Genomic DNA, 18,944 nt, shown 5'->3' on the forward strand with positions numbered 1-18,944 from the left:
CCTCTTTCTAACTACTCATAATGTTCTATGAAGAAAGCTTTGCTGATACATTGAATCCACACAACAGTCACCAGCGTTGTGCTTTCTTTTGGTCTCACTTTGGGAATTTCTGGCAGTAAATTACAGTAAAATCTTTTCCTGCTACTCTGCATCCAAAGCCACAGTATGTATCAAGTCTGAAAGTCTACAGGTACATTTAATTTCACAATCACACAACTCAGGTTTTCTGCAATGTGATAACAAGTATGATGCTGTGCATGAAGTCGTATCCATTTTATTCAAATGGTTTTAATTCTGGGAAGGAAGTCAGTGATGCTTTTGTCATATTTTTTGTATGTTGCATACATTAATGTCTATTCGAAATAAATAAAATAATTCTCTGGAAGAATCTACAGCTTCAATATTCACACACTTCAGGAAACATGTGCTGGGCCAACCTTTGTTCTGCACTATGATTACCTTTTGGTCTTGACGCCTGCCTCAAGATGAAACAAGAGGGTAAACAGCGACATCTGCAGGTCAAATTGCAAACATCATGAACTCAACACCATCGCTGTAGAGATCAACACTATAATAATCATAATAATGATAATGGTAAGAAGAAAAGTAATAATCCTGGAGTCCTTGCATGACATCTCCAGGACATTCTGTAAAATCTGACACCTTTTCTCCCATGCCAACACCTACAGTACACACAGTACATCAGTTTCACTCCAACCTGGCCTAAATACAGCGTCGACAGTTGAGTATGGCAGCCAGTATTTTCATGTTGCATGTTGGATTCTTTTACATGCAAGAAAATACTCAAAATATTAAAAAAGGAAATGTACTTTAGAAAATGGCCCTTGTGTGATTATAAGACACATTAATAGATTGTTAATAATACCGTATTAATGTTTACGTAGCAAGAATTTTACTGTTGTATCAGGTTGAGGTGAAGCTTTATATGCTATTGTGTGGTTAATCCATACATGTATAATATTTATAAGTCATGTTTTGTATGTAAAACAATCTTTAAAGAAAGTAGCAGCTTTAAATGTCAAATTCAGCTGAGTATAGCTTTGCTTTTATTGTTAATTTTTAGTGAATTATGAGTAAAAAGTGGGTCAAAATGGAAACACTGAACTAATGAGTACTAATTTTCTGGACTTGGTCAACAGAAGAGGAAAGTATAATCACTTCATCATGCTGTAATCTAAAGGAAATATACGTGCTGTACTGAGATGAATGTTTAAATATAAATATACCTTTAGGTGGCGCGCTGTGTCACGGCGGCTCCTCCATCCCGCCTCATCCGTCATGGCGTCGCCCTGCCCGGCTTCAGCTCCCGCATCACCGGGCGGGACCGCGGCGGCTCTGCCTGCCAGTCGTTGGGCACTTCCGGTGGGCTCAGGTTTCCTTCGACTCGGCATTTAAACTGAGCTGCCAGACATCAGCTGCTGCTACATTCAGCGCTGCTCCGTGACAGAAAATAACCCGCGGCACTAGTCGAGCAGGCTCGTCGTATTGTGGACAGAAATAATAATCCCGGAGAGGTTCGGGCTGTTTTGCGGGCTGATCAGCGGGAGCGGCGGAACAATAACGGCGGCTGCGCTCTGACAGCAGCTCGGTGCATCATTTTTGGGATTCCTCTGCTAGGACGAAATCAAATAGCGGTAACGTGATGTTGTGCACGAGCAGCATAATTTAGGCTTTTCTCTGGGCGCTGTTTGTTTACAAAAACAGATTGGTAAACAAAAACAAACTCAATGAATGCAGTGTTTTTTGGCCCAGGAGCGTAAGTGGCCTGGATTTGGGAGGATCTATGGACTCGATGATGAGAGTATATCTGAAGGGTCAGATTTAAATTCAGGCTTAAAAAAAAAAAAAAAAAAAAAAAACACAACCAATTTGATCTTGTTTTAGTTGTAAACATTACCAGAGAGGTAATTTTAAAATAGCTTTCCACTGGGCTGAATATAACATCAGGCCAAACGTCAGTATTCTCGTCAATAACACTTCCAGTCACCACCCAGTCAGTGAAGCAGCACAGAGAGACTTTATCTGCTGTTTCTTTTATTTTTTCCCCCTGAGACTGATGTGAGAGAAAACATCTCAGATTTTCAAGACATTTTTTGCATATTTTTCCTCCAAAAACAGACTTTTTGGAGAGCATTTCCAGTCAAAAACAACTTGGAGAGAACAACAATATAGATTATTTTTAGTGTGTATATGTCAGTCAGTATTTTTGTTTGGATTTAAGTTTTTTTTTTTTTTTTAATTAGGAGAGATCTTCACCTGACTTTTTGAAACAGAGTTTTAATTTAGACCTCCTGTCTTTTTATGTGAGGAAATCTTGACCAGTAACCTGCCAGTCAACATCTGAATCTTTGACCAGTTACACCCATTGGAGGCTTTACTAGTTTAACAACAAGCAACCAGCAACGATGTTCAGCTGGCTTGGAACCGACGACAGGAGGAAGAAGGAGCCAGAAGTCTTTCAGACGGTCAGCGACGGACTTAAGAAGCTCTACAAGACCAAACTCCTGCCGCTAGAGGAGAGCTACAAGTTCCACGAGTTCCACTCTCCGGCCCTGGAGGATGCAGACTTTGACAACAAGCCCATGGTCTTACTGGTGGGACAGTACTCCACCGGCAAGACGAGCTTCATACGGTGAGAAAAACAGCACACACACACACGAAGAGCTTGCTGTGGAAAGGGGAATGAAGCAGAGGCGATCAGAAAGATAAAGGGGGAGAGGCTGACACACCCAAACTGACTTCACCCTCTCAGCTTCACCCCTGAAGCAGCTTTTCATGGTCATGCAATAAACACAACTTGCATAAAATGCAGTGCAACGGGTTGGAAAACAATCAAAAATACCTGAAGATCGATATGAAAAGAGTGACAGAAAGATCATCCATCACACGCACATGAACGCTCGCGGCTTAGCTGCAAGGAGCCACACCTCTGAGAGCTTTATTGAACCCATAACAAGTTTATATGACAGCCAACATAACACACACACATGCAAGCTTAAATCATATGGAGGAGGCAGCGCTGTGCCTGGCACTGCGGGTGACGGGGAGACCTCTCATATCAGGGTTTGTTCATCTGCCAGGGATTAGACTTAGCCCCGTAAGCGTAATAAAATTGTTGCTTTAGTGAAGAATTAAACATTATTTTACAGGACGAGGCTTGTGTGAGCGCTCATGACCTGGAGTATGTCTGGTTTTGATGCATGTGTGACAGCGGGAGGTATTAGCAGCTGGGTGTTGGGCCTCCTTGAACTGCAGGGCGACTGCTAACGAGTTGCCCCTCTAACACACACACAGTCACATGAATGCACACATTTGCCAAACATAGTCAGTAATTAGCGGGGCAAGCCTTTGAAAGCCAGGGAGAGGAAGCAGTTAGTGACTTCCTGTTGTAAGACAGGACAGCGCAGGCGTCCCTGCTCTCTCCTCTTCTTCCTCTGACACTCTATCTAGCTGTCTTTCCTTTACTCTTAGCAGCCTGACCCCACACCGCGGACATTGTAACAGGAAGATGCAGAATGTGCAAGCTGCTGAGTAACCCCTCGGTCAGCATCTCTGCCTCTGGATGTGGCCGCCGCGCAGGTTCCAAACACCACAAGGAGAAGTTAAAATAATGATTAAACTAACCCGCACAGAGAACGAAAGACACACAGACACTCAGACCACTGATTCCCGTGACCTTGCAAAGGATAGCTGGTTGTAGATAATGGATGGAGCTTTTGCTTTCTGTGAATTAGAAAAGTCATGAAGCGTAAATGAATATCTGTCTGGCAGCCAAAAGGAAGAGAGAATTGATGGAGAGGCAAGAAATGCTGGTGGAGGGTAATACAGTCTCTCTTCTGTGGCGGTCATTCAGAGGTCAGTCATGTGACGCTGTCTTCATTTTAGGCCTGCAATTTATTGATTTTCCCACTTTTGTCCCAAATTTTACACTCTGAGTCTTTCACAGAGCCAAATCATCTCCTCAGCACAAGTTTTCCTTCAAGGTGACTCGACTGGTGTGATGTGAGCTGATGTGTGTATGTGTATCGCACTCGCATACACACGCAGTATGTGCGTGATATGAACATCCAGTCTGCTAGATGCACATGTTTGTGCATATGCATTGCACAATCTAAGACAGACAGACGGGAGGACTCACACTGCACGGACACGTGCACAGAGAGATGGCTCTACCAGGCACTGCTAGCTCCTCTGACAAGGTGTGTGTGTGTGTGTGTGTGTGTGTGTGTGTGTGTGTGTGGAGATGTATAAGGGAGCCATCCTTACATCTGGTAGCAGTTAAAACGTATACACATCCCACACCGACATTGAAATTTATGATCCTTTTTAGCCGTAAACCTTTAGCCCGAGTCTCTGGTCTGCCTTCACGTTGTTGGTGTTGTGAAACTCACCAGAAACACACAAATCTCTATTTGTCACGCGTGTGATGTCACCGAATTAGCAGATGAGGATTCGTCCTTTCACACCTCAAACAGATGAGCTCGGAGTCAACTGTGTTGCCGTAGCAACTGATACAGATGAGGTCAAACGTTTGGATCAGCTGGAGGTTGCACATGATGCAAATTTGAAGGAAAAACGTTCAGGAATTTGAATCCTTTGGGAGTTTTAGTGCAGGTGTCCTGAAAAATGTGCCCAGTCCAGATCATACATGCATAAAGCTGATGTTTGGTTGTCTCTCCCTTAACCTTTGACCTCAGTCAGCTGTTTTTCATCGTCAGTAAGCAGAACAAGCTGCTATACTTGACCAAATTCTTGCACTGATTTGTCCTCTGTGTCCGGTTTGACTAGTCTCTACGCGGTCAGGAGATTCACAGCTGATGGTGATACTGAAGAACACTGATTTAGCTTTTCTTCTGCATTATCATGTTCACTTTCATCAGTTTGCAGCTTCTTCTGCAATGGCAGCGTCACGCTTCTCAAAGCGTGACGCTGCCGTCGCTACTACCTCAGCGTCTCCCCTGCAAACACACGGCTCGTCATTCAAGTCCACTTCGACACCTCCATCTCTGCTCTCGCTTAAACAAACGAACTGAAATCAAACTTTATGCCGCCGAGTTTGGAGCAGTGACTTCTTTCGTGCTCAGCAGCCGTCCAGCCCTTGATGATGTCAGATTCCCCTTAATCTGTTTTCCAGCAACTTCTAATTCAAGGCAGACCTGTTTTCTGGTGGGTTTTTTTTTACTGCTCTTACCATCCAGACCAATTTCCTTTCAGCATAATCGCTTTGAAAGGGTCTTGCAGCACTCTTTTCTCATTAGTGGCTGCAGGTAGAGCACATCTGTCCTGCTGCCTACAGCTGACCATCAGGAGGGATGTCAGTGATGTACTGTAAGGCCTTTTAGAAGACACACAAGCGGATGTGGAAATGGGTGAAGAACTGTAAATATGAATCTTAATTTTTAGTGATGTCGCCTTACGGTATGCTAGCTACACACTGCCCTACACACTCCTCTATTGTTCATTGTCTCAGGAAGCGTCTTCTGGAAGGATTAGTCCAGTCATAAGGGCCTCTTATGTTCGCTTGATTTATTCTTACACGGCGAACCGTCGATCAAAAACATCTAATCTCTTGCTTGTTTAGTTTCACGCCACATCTCACTATCTCCCCTACAGCTACCTGTTGGAGCAGGATTTTCCTGGAATGAGGATCGGCCCTGAACCCACCACAGATTCCTTCATCGCGGTGATGCACGGCGACACAGAGGGAATCGTCCCCGGCAATGCTTTGGTGGTTGACCCCAAGAAGCCTTTCAGGAAGCTGAACGCATTTGGAAACGCATTCCTCAACAGGTAAACACACACACACACACACACCTCGATGGCAGATGCTGTCAATACGTATGTTTGATTATTTTTGGGTTTTTTTTCCTTTTAAATTTTGTTTTCAGTTTAGCTACATTTCAGTTAGTTTCCAGAGCAGGTTTACTCATTTCAGCTTAGTTTCTTACTCTTTAAAAATGGTGTTTCGGTGTTAGTTAACTCCTCGGTGTGTACGGAAAACACAAAGTGGTCTACGAAGGTGAAGCGTGCCAACGTAGAGGGGAAAGAGAGGAGAAGAAAGATGGGGTGAGAATCCACACCACAGCTCTACATTCCTGTGTGATTGAATTTCCCTCTGCTCACTGGTCAGGCTTTCCTCTGCTAATGGACGTTTGGCCCTGTGTGTGTGTGTGTGTGTGTGTGTGTGTGTGTGTGTGTGTGTGTGTGTGTGTGTGAGAGAGAGAGAGAGAGAGAGAGACAGCCAGTCATCTTTGCAGAGTCATCCTTCTGGAAAAGGAAACAGTGCCAGAAAGTCTTTACTCTTGCAGTGGTGTCCTGGCTGTGAGGGCCCACCACTGCTGAAAGGAGACAGAGGAGACGCTGACTGTCAGAGGGGATTGGGGGGGGGGGGGTCACAGTGAGGACGACTGCTAACCTGTTGGTGTTTATGCAGCTGGAGACAGAGATGGAGGAGAGAGGGGGGAGCGGGCTGGAGTCTGGAGTGGGATGATATTTGTTGTTAGAGCGTTTTACACTTCTGTCCAGTTTCTTTTAACTCTCCTCTGCTCTCTTTGTGTGTGTGTGCGTGTGTGTGTCCGTTCTAGGTTTGTGTGTGCTCAGCTGCCCAACCCAGTGCTAGAAAGCATCAGTGTGATTGACACACCAGGGATTCTGTCAGGAGAGAAGCAGAGAATCAGTCGAGGTAAGATGCTCATGCTTTTATCCTCCTCTGTTCATGTTAATGAGTGTGTGCGTGCGTGCGTATGTGTGTATGTGTGTGTGTCCGTTCACTGGACCCATTCAGCTGCAGCCCCCTTCATCCCACTGAACTCTGTACTACCATGTCAGCGTTTCCTTTGGATGTGTGTGTGTGTGTTTATTTTAGCTTTTAGCTATCAGGAGGATTATGCTTCATTCATTTCAAAGAACAGGAAGCAGCGACAGAAAAGATGAGCTTTGAATGTGCTCTCTCACACACATACACACACATGCATGCACACGGTTCAGATTTAACATTTCGTAACACTAAACAGTTTGGTACTGATCGTAAAAGCTTAAAAACAGCGTGCATTTGCCCATCATTAAACTTTTATGGTCAACAAGCAGAGCTGCACATTTCAGAGGAGTTGCAGTTAAGGGTGCTTTCACGCCTGCAGTCCACTTCATTTGGTCTGGACCAAAGGGAAAAAAATGATATGTTGTTGTGTTTTAGGTCTGGTTTTAAACATGAAGTTACACAGACTAACTCCCTGATTGGACAATTTTTGCATCCTGCTTCATCAGGACTCGCATGACAAAATCAGATCCTGGTGACTGACGATGAAATAATTGATTCTAAGCATTATTTGTATTATTAGACTGCAAATGGACTGCATGTCATGAATAATAACTAACAGGCAGAAACAGCACGTAAAGGAGGCGACGATGATGATTATCTGATGGATTTATTTGGAGATAAACGTTTGCAATCATTCTACAATCACATCATCTGCTATCAGAAAATCCTGTGGTTCCTTCATTTGCTTTCACGCCACAAACAAACTGCGCCAGAGTCTGCTTGCATTTGACTGAAACAAACTGCACCAAACCAAATGGGTTCGATTGTACTTTGGTTACACATAATTCTTTATGCTCGCATAGCTATAGTGGTTCAGTTGATTAAAAACAACACGCACACGCACCGCCAGCATCAGTCGAGACACGTGATGCATTAATCAGGTTAACTAACGCCTGTGTTTGTGGAAAAAAAACTGAGATATACAAGACATAATGACATTGTGATCATACTGGGGAGACAAACAGACACTGACGCTGAAGATCGGTGGACAGATCCTGTGCTGAACTGAATCAGTTTAGGAGTGAAAGGCTCCTTCCCAGCTTCCTCATCCTGTGATATGTGTCCGGCATTCCGGCAGCTAGATGCTGGCATTGCCATACCAACGGCTAACATCAACAAAGAGCTGGGATGGTTAAAGACAACTATAATTTAGTCTGGCCCACATTCACTCACTCCAGCTCTTTCTTTCTCTTCATTCTCTGCTTGTGTTTGTTCTCAGTTGAAACAGCCAGTGCTAAATTTGCCCCCTTAACTGTTTTCTTATGCCAAGTAAGACCCACATGAATTGTTTCTCTGTTACCAAAACATTTAGCATTGCACCTCACAGTATGACAAAGAAGACTTTGGGTTTGGTGATGAGCTTGAAAAACATCCCGTTTGGTTATTGATTCATACGTGCTACATTAAAAAGTGATTATTAGAATTTTTAGCCACATTTTTCATGATAATGTCATGATCTCATGATGATGTGATCATGTTATTTTCCCAGATATTTCTTTGCATCCTCCTCCCTGCCGCAGGCAGTATTTCCTCTGCATCTCCAGAAAGTTGCACAAGGACTATATGATGAAATTCAGCGTTGGCATGATCACGTAAACATATTTAAGAAGTTCATAAAGGCTGAATAAGAACAAGGAGCACATTGTGGTCATGGAGTTCAGCACGTTGCTTCATAGCAGGGTTGGGTTTGGATTAATGCTTGTCATGAGAACGATGTCCTGAGAAAAAACAGAGCGAAGCATCAGCTGAACTTCAGATTCTGTTTCAAACTGGAAGTAATTTGATTGAAACAGACCCGCGTCAGCTCTGTTCTGCCTCCTATTTGTTTGGTCAGAGTGTCCTCTGAACATGTCAGAGCAAATAAACAGCACAGTGAGGTGTGACCCTGCTATTGTCTGTTGGATATGAAAAAAAAAAAAAATACAGGCTGACATTAACCTCTGCTGAGTCAGCACAGCTGTGTTTTCCCCGGGGACGGAGTGTGTGTGAGTGGTGAAGCTTTTGTTTGTGTCTCTTCATTTGTTTAGTGCCTGTCATCTGTATATTTTCATGTTTCATTTGCACATCTGTATGTTGTGTGTCTCATTCTTTGCTTTTATTACATTTCTTTTACCCTGTTTCGTTGTTTTATCAATGTCTGCATTTGTGTGTGTGTGTGTGTGTGTGTGTGTGTGTGCGTGCGTGCGTGCGTGTGCGTGCGCGTGCACAGAAGAGGAGTTATCAGGCTATAGCTCCCTACATAGATGTCCTTATGGAGGTACTGTAGATAATAATAATCCTGGGTATCAAATAGCTGCAAAAAGGCTAATTGAGGCGATACTTTGAAGAATTTATGGACTGTTACGTGTTCTTCATCAGACTATTGTCACATGGTTTGGGAGAAAAAATCAGATTTGCTAGCCTGCCAACTGGATATTTTAGTCAGATTAATCAGATACTGAGAGGTTTATATTCATGATGAGGACAAATCATAGTTACTTAGTTTTTTGGTGATCGTTCGACCACCTGATTGACCAGCATTTGTGTCCATGACATGTTTCCTGAACTGATCTATGTGTGTCAGTGAGTGTTTCGAGCTCTCCAGAGGAAGGCTCATGTCAGTGTCACATAACTTGTGTGCAAAGCTAATGTTTTGGCTCAGGAGTAACGCTCTGGATTATCAAAAATGGAGATGAGTCATACAGAAGGGATCAGTATGATTTTGTTATTTTGCTGTGTTCAGGACATTTCAGGGCATCAGCCTTTGTGCAGGGGGTGTGTAGCCCCCAGCCAATAAGAGCACGCAGAGTGTGAAGGCGGGACGTAGTGACCAGGTGTCGTACCGTGAGCGCGCTTATGAAAAAGGCGTTCAGTTTTTCCCCACACCATGTGAAAAGTGCGCTATGTGAAGAATAACCCACTGAAATTCAAAAAAATCAAGGTATCTGTCCGTCTCTTAACCCTTCAAAGCTTCGGCCAAGCAGCAGCGTGTCTGCCCTGTGTCTCCTCTCAGCTGTGGACAGAGAAGACGCAGATAAAACCAGTTTCCGTGTTTTACATACTTATTGCTACAAACGCTGAACTTTTGCTCACATCCCAGTGAGGAATGACTGAAAACTCCACAACATTTTGTAAGTAAAGGAGTCTTTGAGGCGTCAGTGTACAAATCATTCACCTCCAGTCTGAACTCCTCTAGTGAGAGGAGCAGCAGTGCAGCCGTGGTAGCAATAGCAGCAAGTATGTAAAAAGGGGGATTTCTACTTCATCTATGTCTGTGCAGTCAGGCTGCCTGTCTGTAAGCACAGAAGGTGGACCCGTGTGCGTCAGCTTTGATATATTCAGTGATAACATATGCAAAGATTTACTTTAGGGCAGAGTTTTCAAAACATAGCTCTGACATTCACTGTATTAACTTTGAACTGCTCCTTAAATGACCTGGTTTGCTTTCACATAACCTCAGCTGTAACACGTTCACCATTAACCCTGCGGCTCTTCAGCTTTGGTTGGAAATCTTAGCTCACTAATCCTTCGTTTTGTCCTTTGTCCTCCTCTGTGGAATTTCTCCAGGTAAGTTTTGTCCTTGAGTATAAAACAAAAGTCAAAGGAGGCAATGATGTACTCCTGCTGACAGCCTTAATCACCGATTCATTTATTCATGCACAATGGAGGCATTAACTCATTCGTTCAGAGGCTTTGATAGCATGAAAGGCTATAAAACAGTTCATTTATGATGCTAAGTTGTTGAACAATTCAGAGCCAAATCAGACAGTAAAATCTCATTATCTTTGGTTTCCCCCCTCATTATTTAGCTTTAAAAAGGCACTTCGTTCAACCCTGGCAGCGCTGCCTCCATCTGTAAACAGACATTCTTTTCTCTCAGCGTGTTGTAATATGGGCGTCCTTCTTATTGCCTTCGCTATGACCCAAAGCCATTGTAATGGTTTCCTCTTGGGAATATTACAACATCACAGCTGAGCTTCATGACTCAAATCGTGGATTAAAGATAGCCATCATAAAAACTCAGCTCACGCTGCTTAGGAGGTACATGCTTCAATCACCAAAATGCCCCTCCTTAATGCAGATGGAGCAAAGAAACAGGAAGTAAAGAAGATACTGATCTCTCTTCTTACATTGTTTTTATCTAAACTGTCCCCTCTCTCATCTGAAACCTAAATTTCCTCCTCCTCTCAGGCTATGACTTTGCGGCTGTCTTGGAGTGGTTTGCAGAGCGAGTGGACAGGATCATTTTGCTGTTTGACGCCCACAAACTGGACATCTCTGATGAGTTCTCAGAGGTGATAAAGGCCCTGAAGAACCACGAGGACAAGATCAGGTACTGAAGACCTACAGACATAACCGATTCCAGGCAATGGAGGCATGAACAGTTGTTCTCTTTGCACATGATTCTCAGCGTTATAGCATGTTTGTGCAATGTCACTGTCAGCGTCATCTGTCATCTGCCGTCTGTCAGCGTCATCTGTCAGCAGCTCTTTGCTGTCACTGTTCTCTCGTGTTGATTTATTTATCTATTCCAGGGTGGTGCTGAACAAGGCTGACCAGATAGAGACCCAGCAGCTGATGAGAGTGTATGGTGCCCTGATGTGGTCACTGGGGAAAATAGTCAACACCCCTGAGGTACAGTAAACAGGAAATGTGAAAAAAAACAATGGACCCTTTCCACCGTCTTGTCTTGGTAAAACTGAGTTGAGCATGTGGCCATTGACAAGTGCACATCCACAAATCCTCGGTGCTTTTGAAGCTGAATAATCAATAAAAATGCAGTTTAAAGTCTTGGAATCACAGCTCCCTCAGGATTTTTTTGGTGTGGTTTTAGCCACCATTTTAATTATTATTGAATTAGCTACTAGGATTGTGGGAAAACTGACTCATCTGGTCTAAAGGCCCATTACATGCTGATATACACGACACTCGTGTATTGTCTTATGCTCACTCGTTGCCTCACGTTTTGGTTACTGTTGACTTTCTGTCCGTCTGCCTCCCCCTGACAGGTGATCCGGGTCTACATCGGCTCATTCTGGTCCCACCCTCTGCTGATTCCAGACAACAGGAAGCTGTTTGAGGCAGAGGAGCAGGACTTATTTAAGGACATCCAGTCTTTACCGAGAAATGCCGCACTTAGAAAACTCAACGATCTGATCAAGAGGGCAAGACTCGCCAAGGTAAGATGCAAGTGGAAGACATGGTTATGGGGCAGCTCACAGTAGAAAGAAATTTAACCCATTCGCCCAAACATCACCTGATTTAGAGTTATTTTCCAGGGGGGATATGTGTGTGTGTTTCCCATTTGTGCTTCCCATCACTCCATGGCTCTCCCCTCCCCGTCCAGCTGTTAACCTTGACAGAAAAAGCTTGTCGCTTTCACAGAACCAATAAAACCTGACCAATTCTCCAGGCTATTCCTCCTTCAGTGAATTGTTTCCTGCTTCCTCCCTGGACAGGAAGTCAGGTATGAGAAGCGACCGTCTGGTGTTGTAGATCGAGGAAAGACAGAGGATGCACTCATGCACACACTCACAGAGAGCAAAGTTTTCCTGTTTGACAGCTTAAAGGGGGTGTGTGTGTGTGTTATGAGCATCAAGGACACAAGGTGGACAGGGGGAAACACACTCACATATCACCACAGCAACGTAACAAATAAGGGTTTTACCATTATTTGTGCCAAATTTAGTTTGTGTTGAATATTAAAAACAAATGTCAACAAAGGTAACATGAGAAGGAGTGTTTGATGTCTCTAAACCCCAGAGTTTCAGCAATCTGTGGCTTATTGTGTTACACTCCAAAACAAAATGATGTGAGAAGCCGAACATGCAGGCTGAGAGCCAATACCGATAGTAGATTGGATAATCCTTCGTGGTGTTTAACCACTTCAGCTCATTGTTTAAAGTTATAATCCTGAAGGAGTTTTAAGAATTTTATCATATCAAGCCCAGTTTGACACCTTTTAAGGCATTTGTTCCTCTAGTATACAGTTACCTCTCTGTATAGCAGCTTGCATTCAGTGGCGGGGTCCGCCATTCCCATGCTGCATTTAAAAGGCATGCTCATGCTTGAGGGGCTCACAGGAAATGCCGCATGCATTTATTGGACGAGATTCAGAAGACGTGTAATGACTGGAACAGCTGGTCAACCGGCATTTTGAAGAGGAAACATATTTGCGTGGGTAAACAGAAACGTGATGATTGTCTTCTGTTATGGCATCTCAAAGTCTCTTTCCTGCCTCCAGTGATCGATAAATATGCCACTTGAGAAGCAACTCTGGGACTTTTAGTATCAAGACTTTCTTAGCAGTGCTACCACTAACCACAAGTGTGGCCGAATCAACCAGAACTGAAATAGTGGCACTTTAAAGAGGTCGGCTTGCTGTAGCTGTAAATGAGCTTCTCTTCCTCTCGCTGTGCAGGTCCATGCCTACATCATCAGCTCACTGAAGAAAGAGATGCCTTCTGTGTTTGGGAAGGAGAACAAGAAGAAAGAACTGATCAGCAGCCTGGGAGATATTTACAAACGCATAGAGAGAGAGCATCAGATATCACCTGGAGATTTTCCTAATCTGAAGAAGATGCAGGTAAACTGAAAAGAGCGAAGGAATGTGGATTTATAGATAGAGGTTTAGATAGATAAGACCTAAACTTGTGCTTGTTTTTGTTCTCCGGGTTTTCTCTTCCAGGACCAACTCCAAGCTCAAGATCTCAACAAATTCCAGCCTCTGAAACCCAAGCTCCTGGAGGCGGTGGATGACATGCTGGCCAATGACATTGCTGGCTTAATGGTCCTGGTGCGCCAAGAAGAAACCCAGCGTCCAAACCCAGTCGTGAAGGGCGGCGCGTTCGACGGCACTTTGGACGGCCCGTTTGGCCACGGGTACGGCGAAGGGGCCGGCGAAGGCATCGACGAAGCCGAGTGGGTGGTTGCGCGCGACAAACCGGCTTACGACGAGATTTTCTACACGTTATCTCCGGTCAACGGGAAGGTGACGGGGGCCAACGCCAAGAAGGAGATGGTGAAGTCAAAACTGCCCAATACAGTGCTGGGGAAGATCTGGAAGCTGGCGGATATCGATAAGGATGGGATGCTTGATGATGAGGAGTTTGCGTTGGCCAATCACCTGATAAAAGTGAAGCTGGAGGGACATGAACTGCCGTCAGACCTGCCTGCACACCTGGTGCCTCCTTCCAAGAGGAAAATACCAGAGTAAATATGAGCTTACACCATCCCCTGCCCCCCAAAACCTGTAAGTAGACCCTCCTCCTCCACCCACAGATAATATCCTAATTAAAATAGGAATATTCCTGTAGCATTATAGCACAAAAACTACAAATGAAAAATATATAAGCAAAGGTAGACCTCCTGTCCAACTCCCAATCCCATTCTGTCCCCCCCCCCCCCCCCTTACAGTCTTTCCTTCCTTTAAGAGGCAAATATTAGAGCAAAATATTCAGTTACATTCAAGTCAAGCTAATGAATGAGCGTCTGATTCAAAGGCTTTCACCAGGGTAGAAAAACTAGATCCTGAGGAGTTCTCCGAGTGAAGTCAACTCTTTTGCAGCCCAGTGTCCTCTTTTCTCTTCAAGGGTGAGATATTGGGATTGTTAGTTACGGCAGATGTTAGCACAGCTGAACAAGAAACACTGGAATACAGCAAAAATGTGAGCTGATCCAAACTACTGCAAGAAAATGCGGGAGATGCAACAATGTGAAAAGAAAAAAGAGATTTTTGGGAGAAGGAAGCCTGGGATTTAAAAATGCGAATAAACAGCTTATTCCCATTAAGACTTTACCTGTAATAAGAGCTATTATTATTGTACTGACGGCAGTATTCCTCACGACCGCCACAACACGTCTCCTGGCACGGCCGAGTATTCTGGCATTTGTCTTTCATGGCGACATTGCAAACAGCTACAAAGACTTCCTGGCAAGTGGCTTGAGCACACACACGCACACACACACACACACACACACACAGAAAGTGAGCACAGCTCTGGTTCCATGTAATCAGAGGAGCAGTTTAATCACCATAAAAAGAAAATGGCCCACATCAGCTTTTTAAAATTTCAAATGTGATATGCAGATGTTGATGTTTGGGTGTGTGTGTGTGTGTCAGGTGGAGTTTTTGACATCATCGTTTGCGTAGCACCTGGATTGACCTACTGCAACGAGGAGAAACTAAGGCTTTAACATAGTTCTAATTATTATTAACCTGTTTGGAAATACTGTGACTCTAATATGAAACTACGGGATGGGTGTTGTTTGGACACACAGGTGTGCTGACGTTCTCGGTATAAATGTATTGTATGGACTTGTTGAATGTGCAGGTGTTCGCGCTCCTGTGTGAGCACATCCTGACTATTGTGCACGTGACCACAAGTATCGGCGTTATCATTTGTAACATATACGTGTAAGTCTCGAGCGTCGCGCAGGCTGCTGAGGCGCTCCAGCGGGTTATTCATTGAAAAGTGATTAATTGGTTATTGTTCACCTTCTGAGAGTTAATCTAACCTGTCAGCTGCTTCTTCTGTGAAGGTAATGAAACACTAGTCGACATGTTTTTCACACGTCTCTGTTTGGCTTTCCATTTCACGTCTTTAAATTATATACATGTAATAAATGTAATCCTCCTTTGCAGTGTTTCTGATTTGCTATATGCCAGCATGCACGTGTATAAATACTTCACGTCAGGACCATGCTTGTGGTTTAACAGGGAGAGTTGCTGCTTGTAAGATGAAACACTAAAATAACTAAATTTGGGCTCCCATGTCTTGTGAGCGGGACGATATTCACCCAGTTTGAGCCACAGAATTGGCAGAAATATTCCCAGTTTATGGCCCTTTTGTGCTCCTCCTCCGTGTGTCGCTGTGCTGTTACTGTGAATCTACTGTACATAATAAGACTGATCGCATTCCATGAACACAGATTGGGAAATCTTCCACCTCCATCTCGGGCGCTTCGTGCATCACAAGCTCATATTTCATGCATAGGCGAGCCAACAGAACGAACGCATGAAGGATGCTTGTCGAATGTGGACTCTGCAAAGCAACGATCTACAGCTGCTTTCCTGACAGACTGCAACATGAAGTCCTGTGTGCTGGGAGAGTGGAAACACTGGCGTTATGGTTCTTTGCTGTTTTAAGATGCATTGCAAAATCTGTACTCCACTGCTTTTCTGTCAACATAAACAGTCCAAATGTGTAATAAAAATTCATTTACTCAACCTTTTTTTTTTGCCCTGTTTTGTTTGGTTCTTGGCTGTTTTTCAGATGAAACACAAAACATGCATTTGTATATACATAAAGCTGACATTATCCAGGCCAGCTGTGACACATATGATACATATGCTCAGGATAAAGTAGATTTTCCTTGATTCTGCTGTGAGAATAAGAATCTTTCTGCAAACAGTTAAGCCTATTTTGAGAGTTTTCCACTCTAATATGATGAAAACTGCCTCAAACTCAATAATGAGGGAAATATTAGAGCATTCGATTATAAATGATTTCAGTGAAATTAGAATAAACTCACATTGGAGCCTGAACAATCATTTCACTAATGTGCAAATCATGAGACTGATATTGGATAACTATAGTGGTATCAGTAATGTAAAGAGAGTGGATTTTAATTTCAGTAAAGCATCAGGTCATGCCTTTATTAAAAGACACAAATGATCAGATGATGCCACTTATAAACAGTCTTCATGCTAAGAAAGGAGAATAAAAAACTACATAAAAAACTATAAACAACAGCATGGATAGGAAATCACATTAATTTGTTATTTGCAGGGGTGTATGAATGAGTTTCCCTCAAAAAGATTAAATGAAATAGAAAAATATGTTGTGTTTAGCTCCAGCTAACAGCTAGCTGTCCTATGTTAAACCTCAAGGGCTTCATCTTGGGTTGAGTTCAGGGAAGTTTTCCATCTATGCTACAGAAGTCAGTGAGAATTATTTGTGCTTTAACTACAGCTTGAATGTTTATGCAGTGGTCTTTTAAAATGCTCTGTTGTATACATCTATGAAGGGCAGATTTCCACATTATTATAAAGAATCACTGACATTAACCATAACATGACAGGAGCTAAAAATGACAGGAAACACGATGAAATATTAGCTTGGCATCCTAGACATTGTATTATCTAGGGACTGTGTGTGTGTGTGTGTGTGTGTGTGTGTGTGTGTGTGTGTGTGTGTGTGTGTGTGTGTGTGTGTGTGTGTGTGTGTGTGTGTGTTTTGCAGGAAGTCAAAGCATCCCCTCAGACTGTGACTCAAAGACCTCTCAAACATATACAGACACACACAAACACGCACACGCATGCCGCATGCAGGGAAGATGCTTCGCTCTCTCACACAGGAAGTTCTGTTCTTGTCTGCCATTTCCTGTCCAGCCCACCTTGACCCTCACACACACACACACACACATATATACAGACAAACACCCACACACACACACACACACACACACACACACACACACACACACACACACACACACACACACACGTCCTCCATCATATGGCAAAGTTAATGTTTTTGATCAAACTTGCAAGAGTTAACTTTGACTCTGTGTGTGTGTGTGTGTGTGTGTGTGTGTGTGTGTGTGTGTGTGTGTGTGTGTGTGTGTGTGTGTGTGAGCATTGTGGTGGTCAGTGGTCAGGCAACTGTCCCTCGATCATAAAACGGACAAAATAAACTAAAATTAAGTAATGGGGAAAGAAGAAACAGGATAACTATTTTAAGTGTCGTATTTTAGTCTTTCCTGGAGAGCGTAGAGGAATGAGATGGAGAAAGGGCGGAAACACACGAGAGAGAAAGAGCGATAGAGAGAGGAGAACGAATCTGGAGTGAGAAAAAGTGTTTCCAGTTTTGGACGGGGTCTTATCTCTGCAGGAGGCAGAACGGTATGTCTTGAGCGGGTTTGTCAGTGGTAATAGATGTGGGGGCGTCTGTCAACAGTGATATATGAATGTCTGTGTGTGTGTGTGTGTGTGTGTGTGTGTGTGTGTGTGTGTGTGTGTGTGTGTGTGTGTGTGTGTGTGTGTGTGTTTACATGCAGTGAATGCGCATGATGGATGTGTGTGTTTGTGTGGCGGACGCAGGAAGCTATGCATCAGGCTTTAAAGTATACATGCAGACACACGAGGGAACTGGTAGAACACTGGGTGTGGATGATGCTCTCAAACACACACACACACACACACACACACACACACACACACACACACACACACACACATAATGTCACTGTCATGACTGTAAAGCCCACCTATTAGCTTTTTTTGGAGCTTCATCTCACCTCAAAGGGAGTTTGCTCAGCTGTCATGGAGCAGAGAAGAAGAGATTTACTAATTGATTTGATTACAAGAAACATCCTACATAATAGATTATCAATATTACATCAGCTTATTCAGATTAATTCCAAACCAATACAATATAGACTTATTTCAGAGGACATTAATCATCATAATTAGTGAATAGAATGGGTGATCACATCTGACTTTGCTTCATTTATTGGAAATGCTGTGTGAGCTTTCTTTCTGTACACATTGTACATGAAACGTGTTGTGATTGTATAACATGTTGTGCGACATACAGCTTCTTCCTGCAGCAGAGACAAACTATGGTGGGTTTGCTGGTGACCTTTACAGTGATCCACTACACAGTGCTCAGCAGTACATGCATGCATTAAACAACATTGTATGTGACGTGACCTGTGTGTGACTTGAGTGTTTCTTGTGTTCTTAATCTTTTTTCACTTGATCTCTTTTAAAAATGAATTTGAACTTTGGTGCCTGTGCAGGGGGATTCAGGGGGATCTATTCTCGAAAAGGAACGTTTCCATTAGTGTGTAATCACCTGAAAATAAGATTTTTAACATTTTCTGTATCTTAGAATGAGCTCTTTATGCTAAAGAGGGAGTGGGTCCTCTTCCAAGTAGTCTAAGAATCTGCAACCTCACCACTAGATGCCACTAAATGCTACATACTGGTCCTTTAAAACCAAACTTTAAATTAAAGGACCAGTGTCCGTTCCCCCCACCCCTCCCTCTCAGCTCGTGTAAGAAAACATACTGTGGTAGCAAAGTTAGCATAAAACACGAAGGCTCCTCTTTAAAGGCAGAG

The 18,944-nt window shown here is 43.4% G+C and overlaps 1 protein-coding gene across 1 annotated transcript; it reads left to right on the forward strand.

The window, feature by feature from the left end:
* The first annotated feature begins 1,376 nt into the window (after positions 1 to 1,376).
* ehd3 (EH-domain containing 3) lies at positions 1,377 to 16,046 on the forward strand. The gene is made up of 8 exons (XM_070987313.1): positions 1,377 to 2,653; positions 5,635 to 5,811; positions 6,606 to 6,703; positions 11,009 to 11,150; positions 11,353 to 11,452; positions 11,827 to 11,997; positions 13,239 to 13,403; positions 13,506 to 16,046. The coding sequence occupies exons 1-8, from the start codon at positions 2,427 to 2,429 to the stop codon at positions 14,031 to 14,033; spliced, it is 1,608 nt and encodes a 535-aa protein (XP_070843414.1). The 5' UTR covers positions 1,377 to 2,426; the 3' UTR covers positions 14,034 to 16,046.
* Positions 16,047 to 18,944: the final 2,898 nt, after the last annotated feature.

This window comes from Chaetodon trifascialis, chromosome 19, assembly GCF_039877785.1.
Source record: "Chaetodon trifascialis isolate fChaTrf1 chromosome 19, fChaTrf1.hap1, whole genome shotgun sequence".
NCBI classification, from domain to species: Eukaryota; Metazoa; Chordata; class Actinopteri; order Chaetodontiformes; family Chaetodontidae; genus Chaetodon; species Chaetodon trifascialis.

Bases quoted from the DNA above. Each gene is read 5' to 3' on its own strand.
- ehd3 (XM_070987313.1), top strand. From the start codon at position 2,427: ATGTTCAGCTGGCTTGGAACCGACGACAGGAGGAAGAAGGAGCCAGAA. The intron at 5,812-6,605 runs GTAAACACACAC...TGTCCGTTCTAG, and splicing joins GGAAACGCATTCCTCAACAG to GTTTGTGTGTGCTCAGCTGC. The intron at 11,998-13,238 runs GTAAGATGCAAG...CTCGCTGTGCAG, and splicing joins AGAGGGCAAGACTCGCCAAG to GTCCATGCCTACATCATCAG.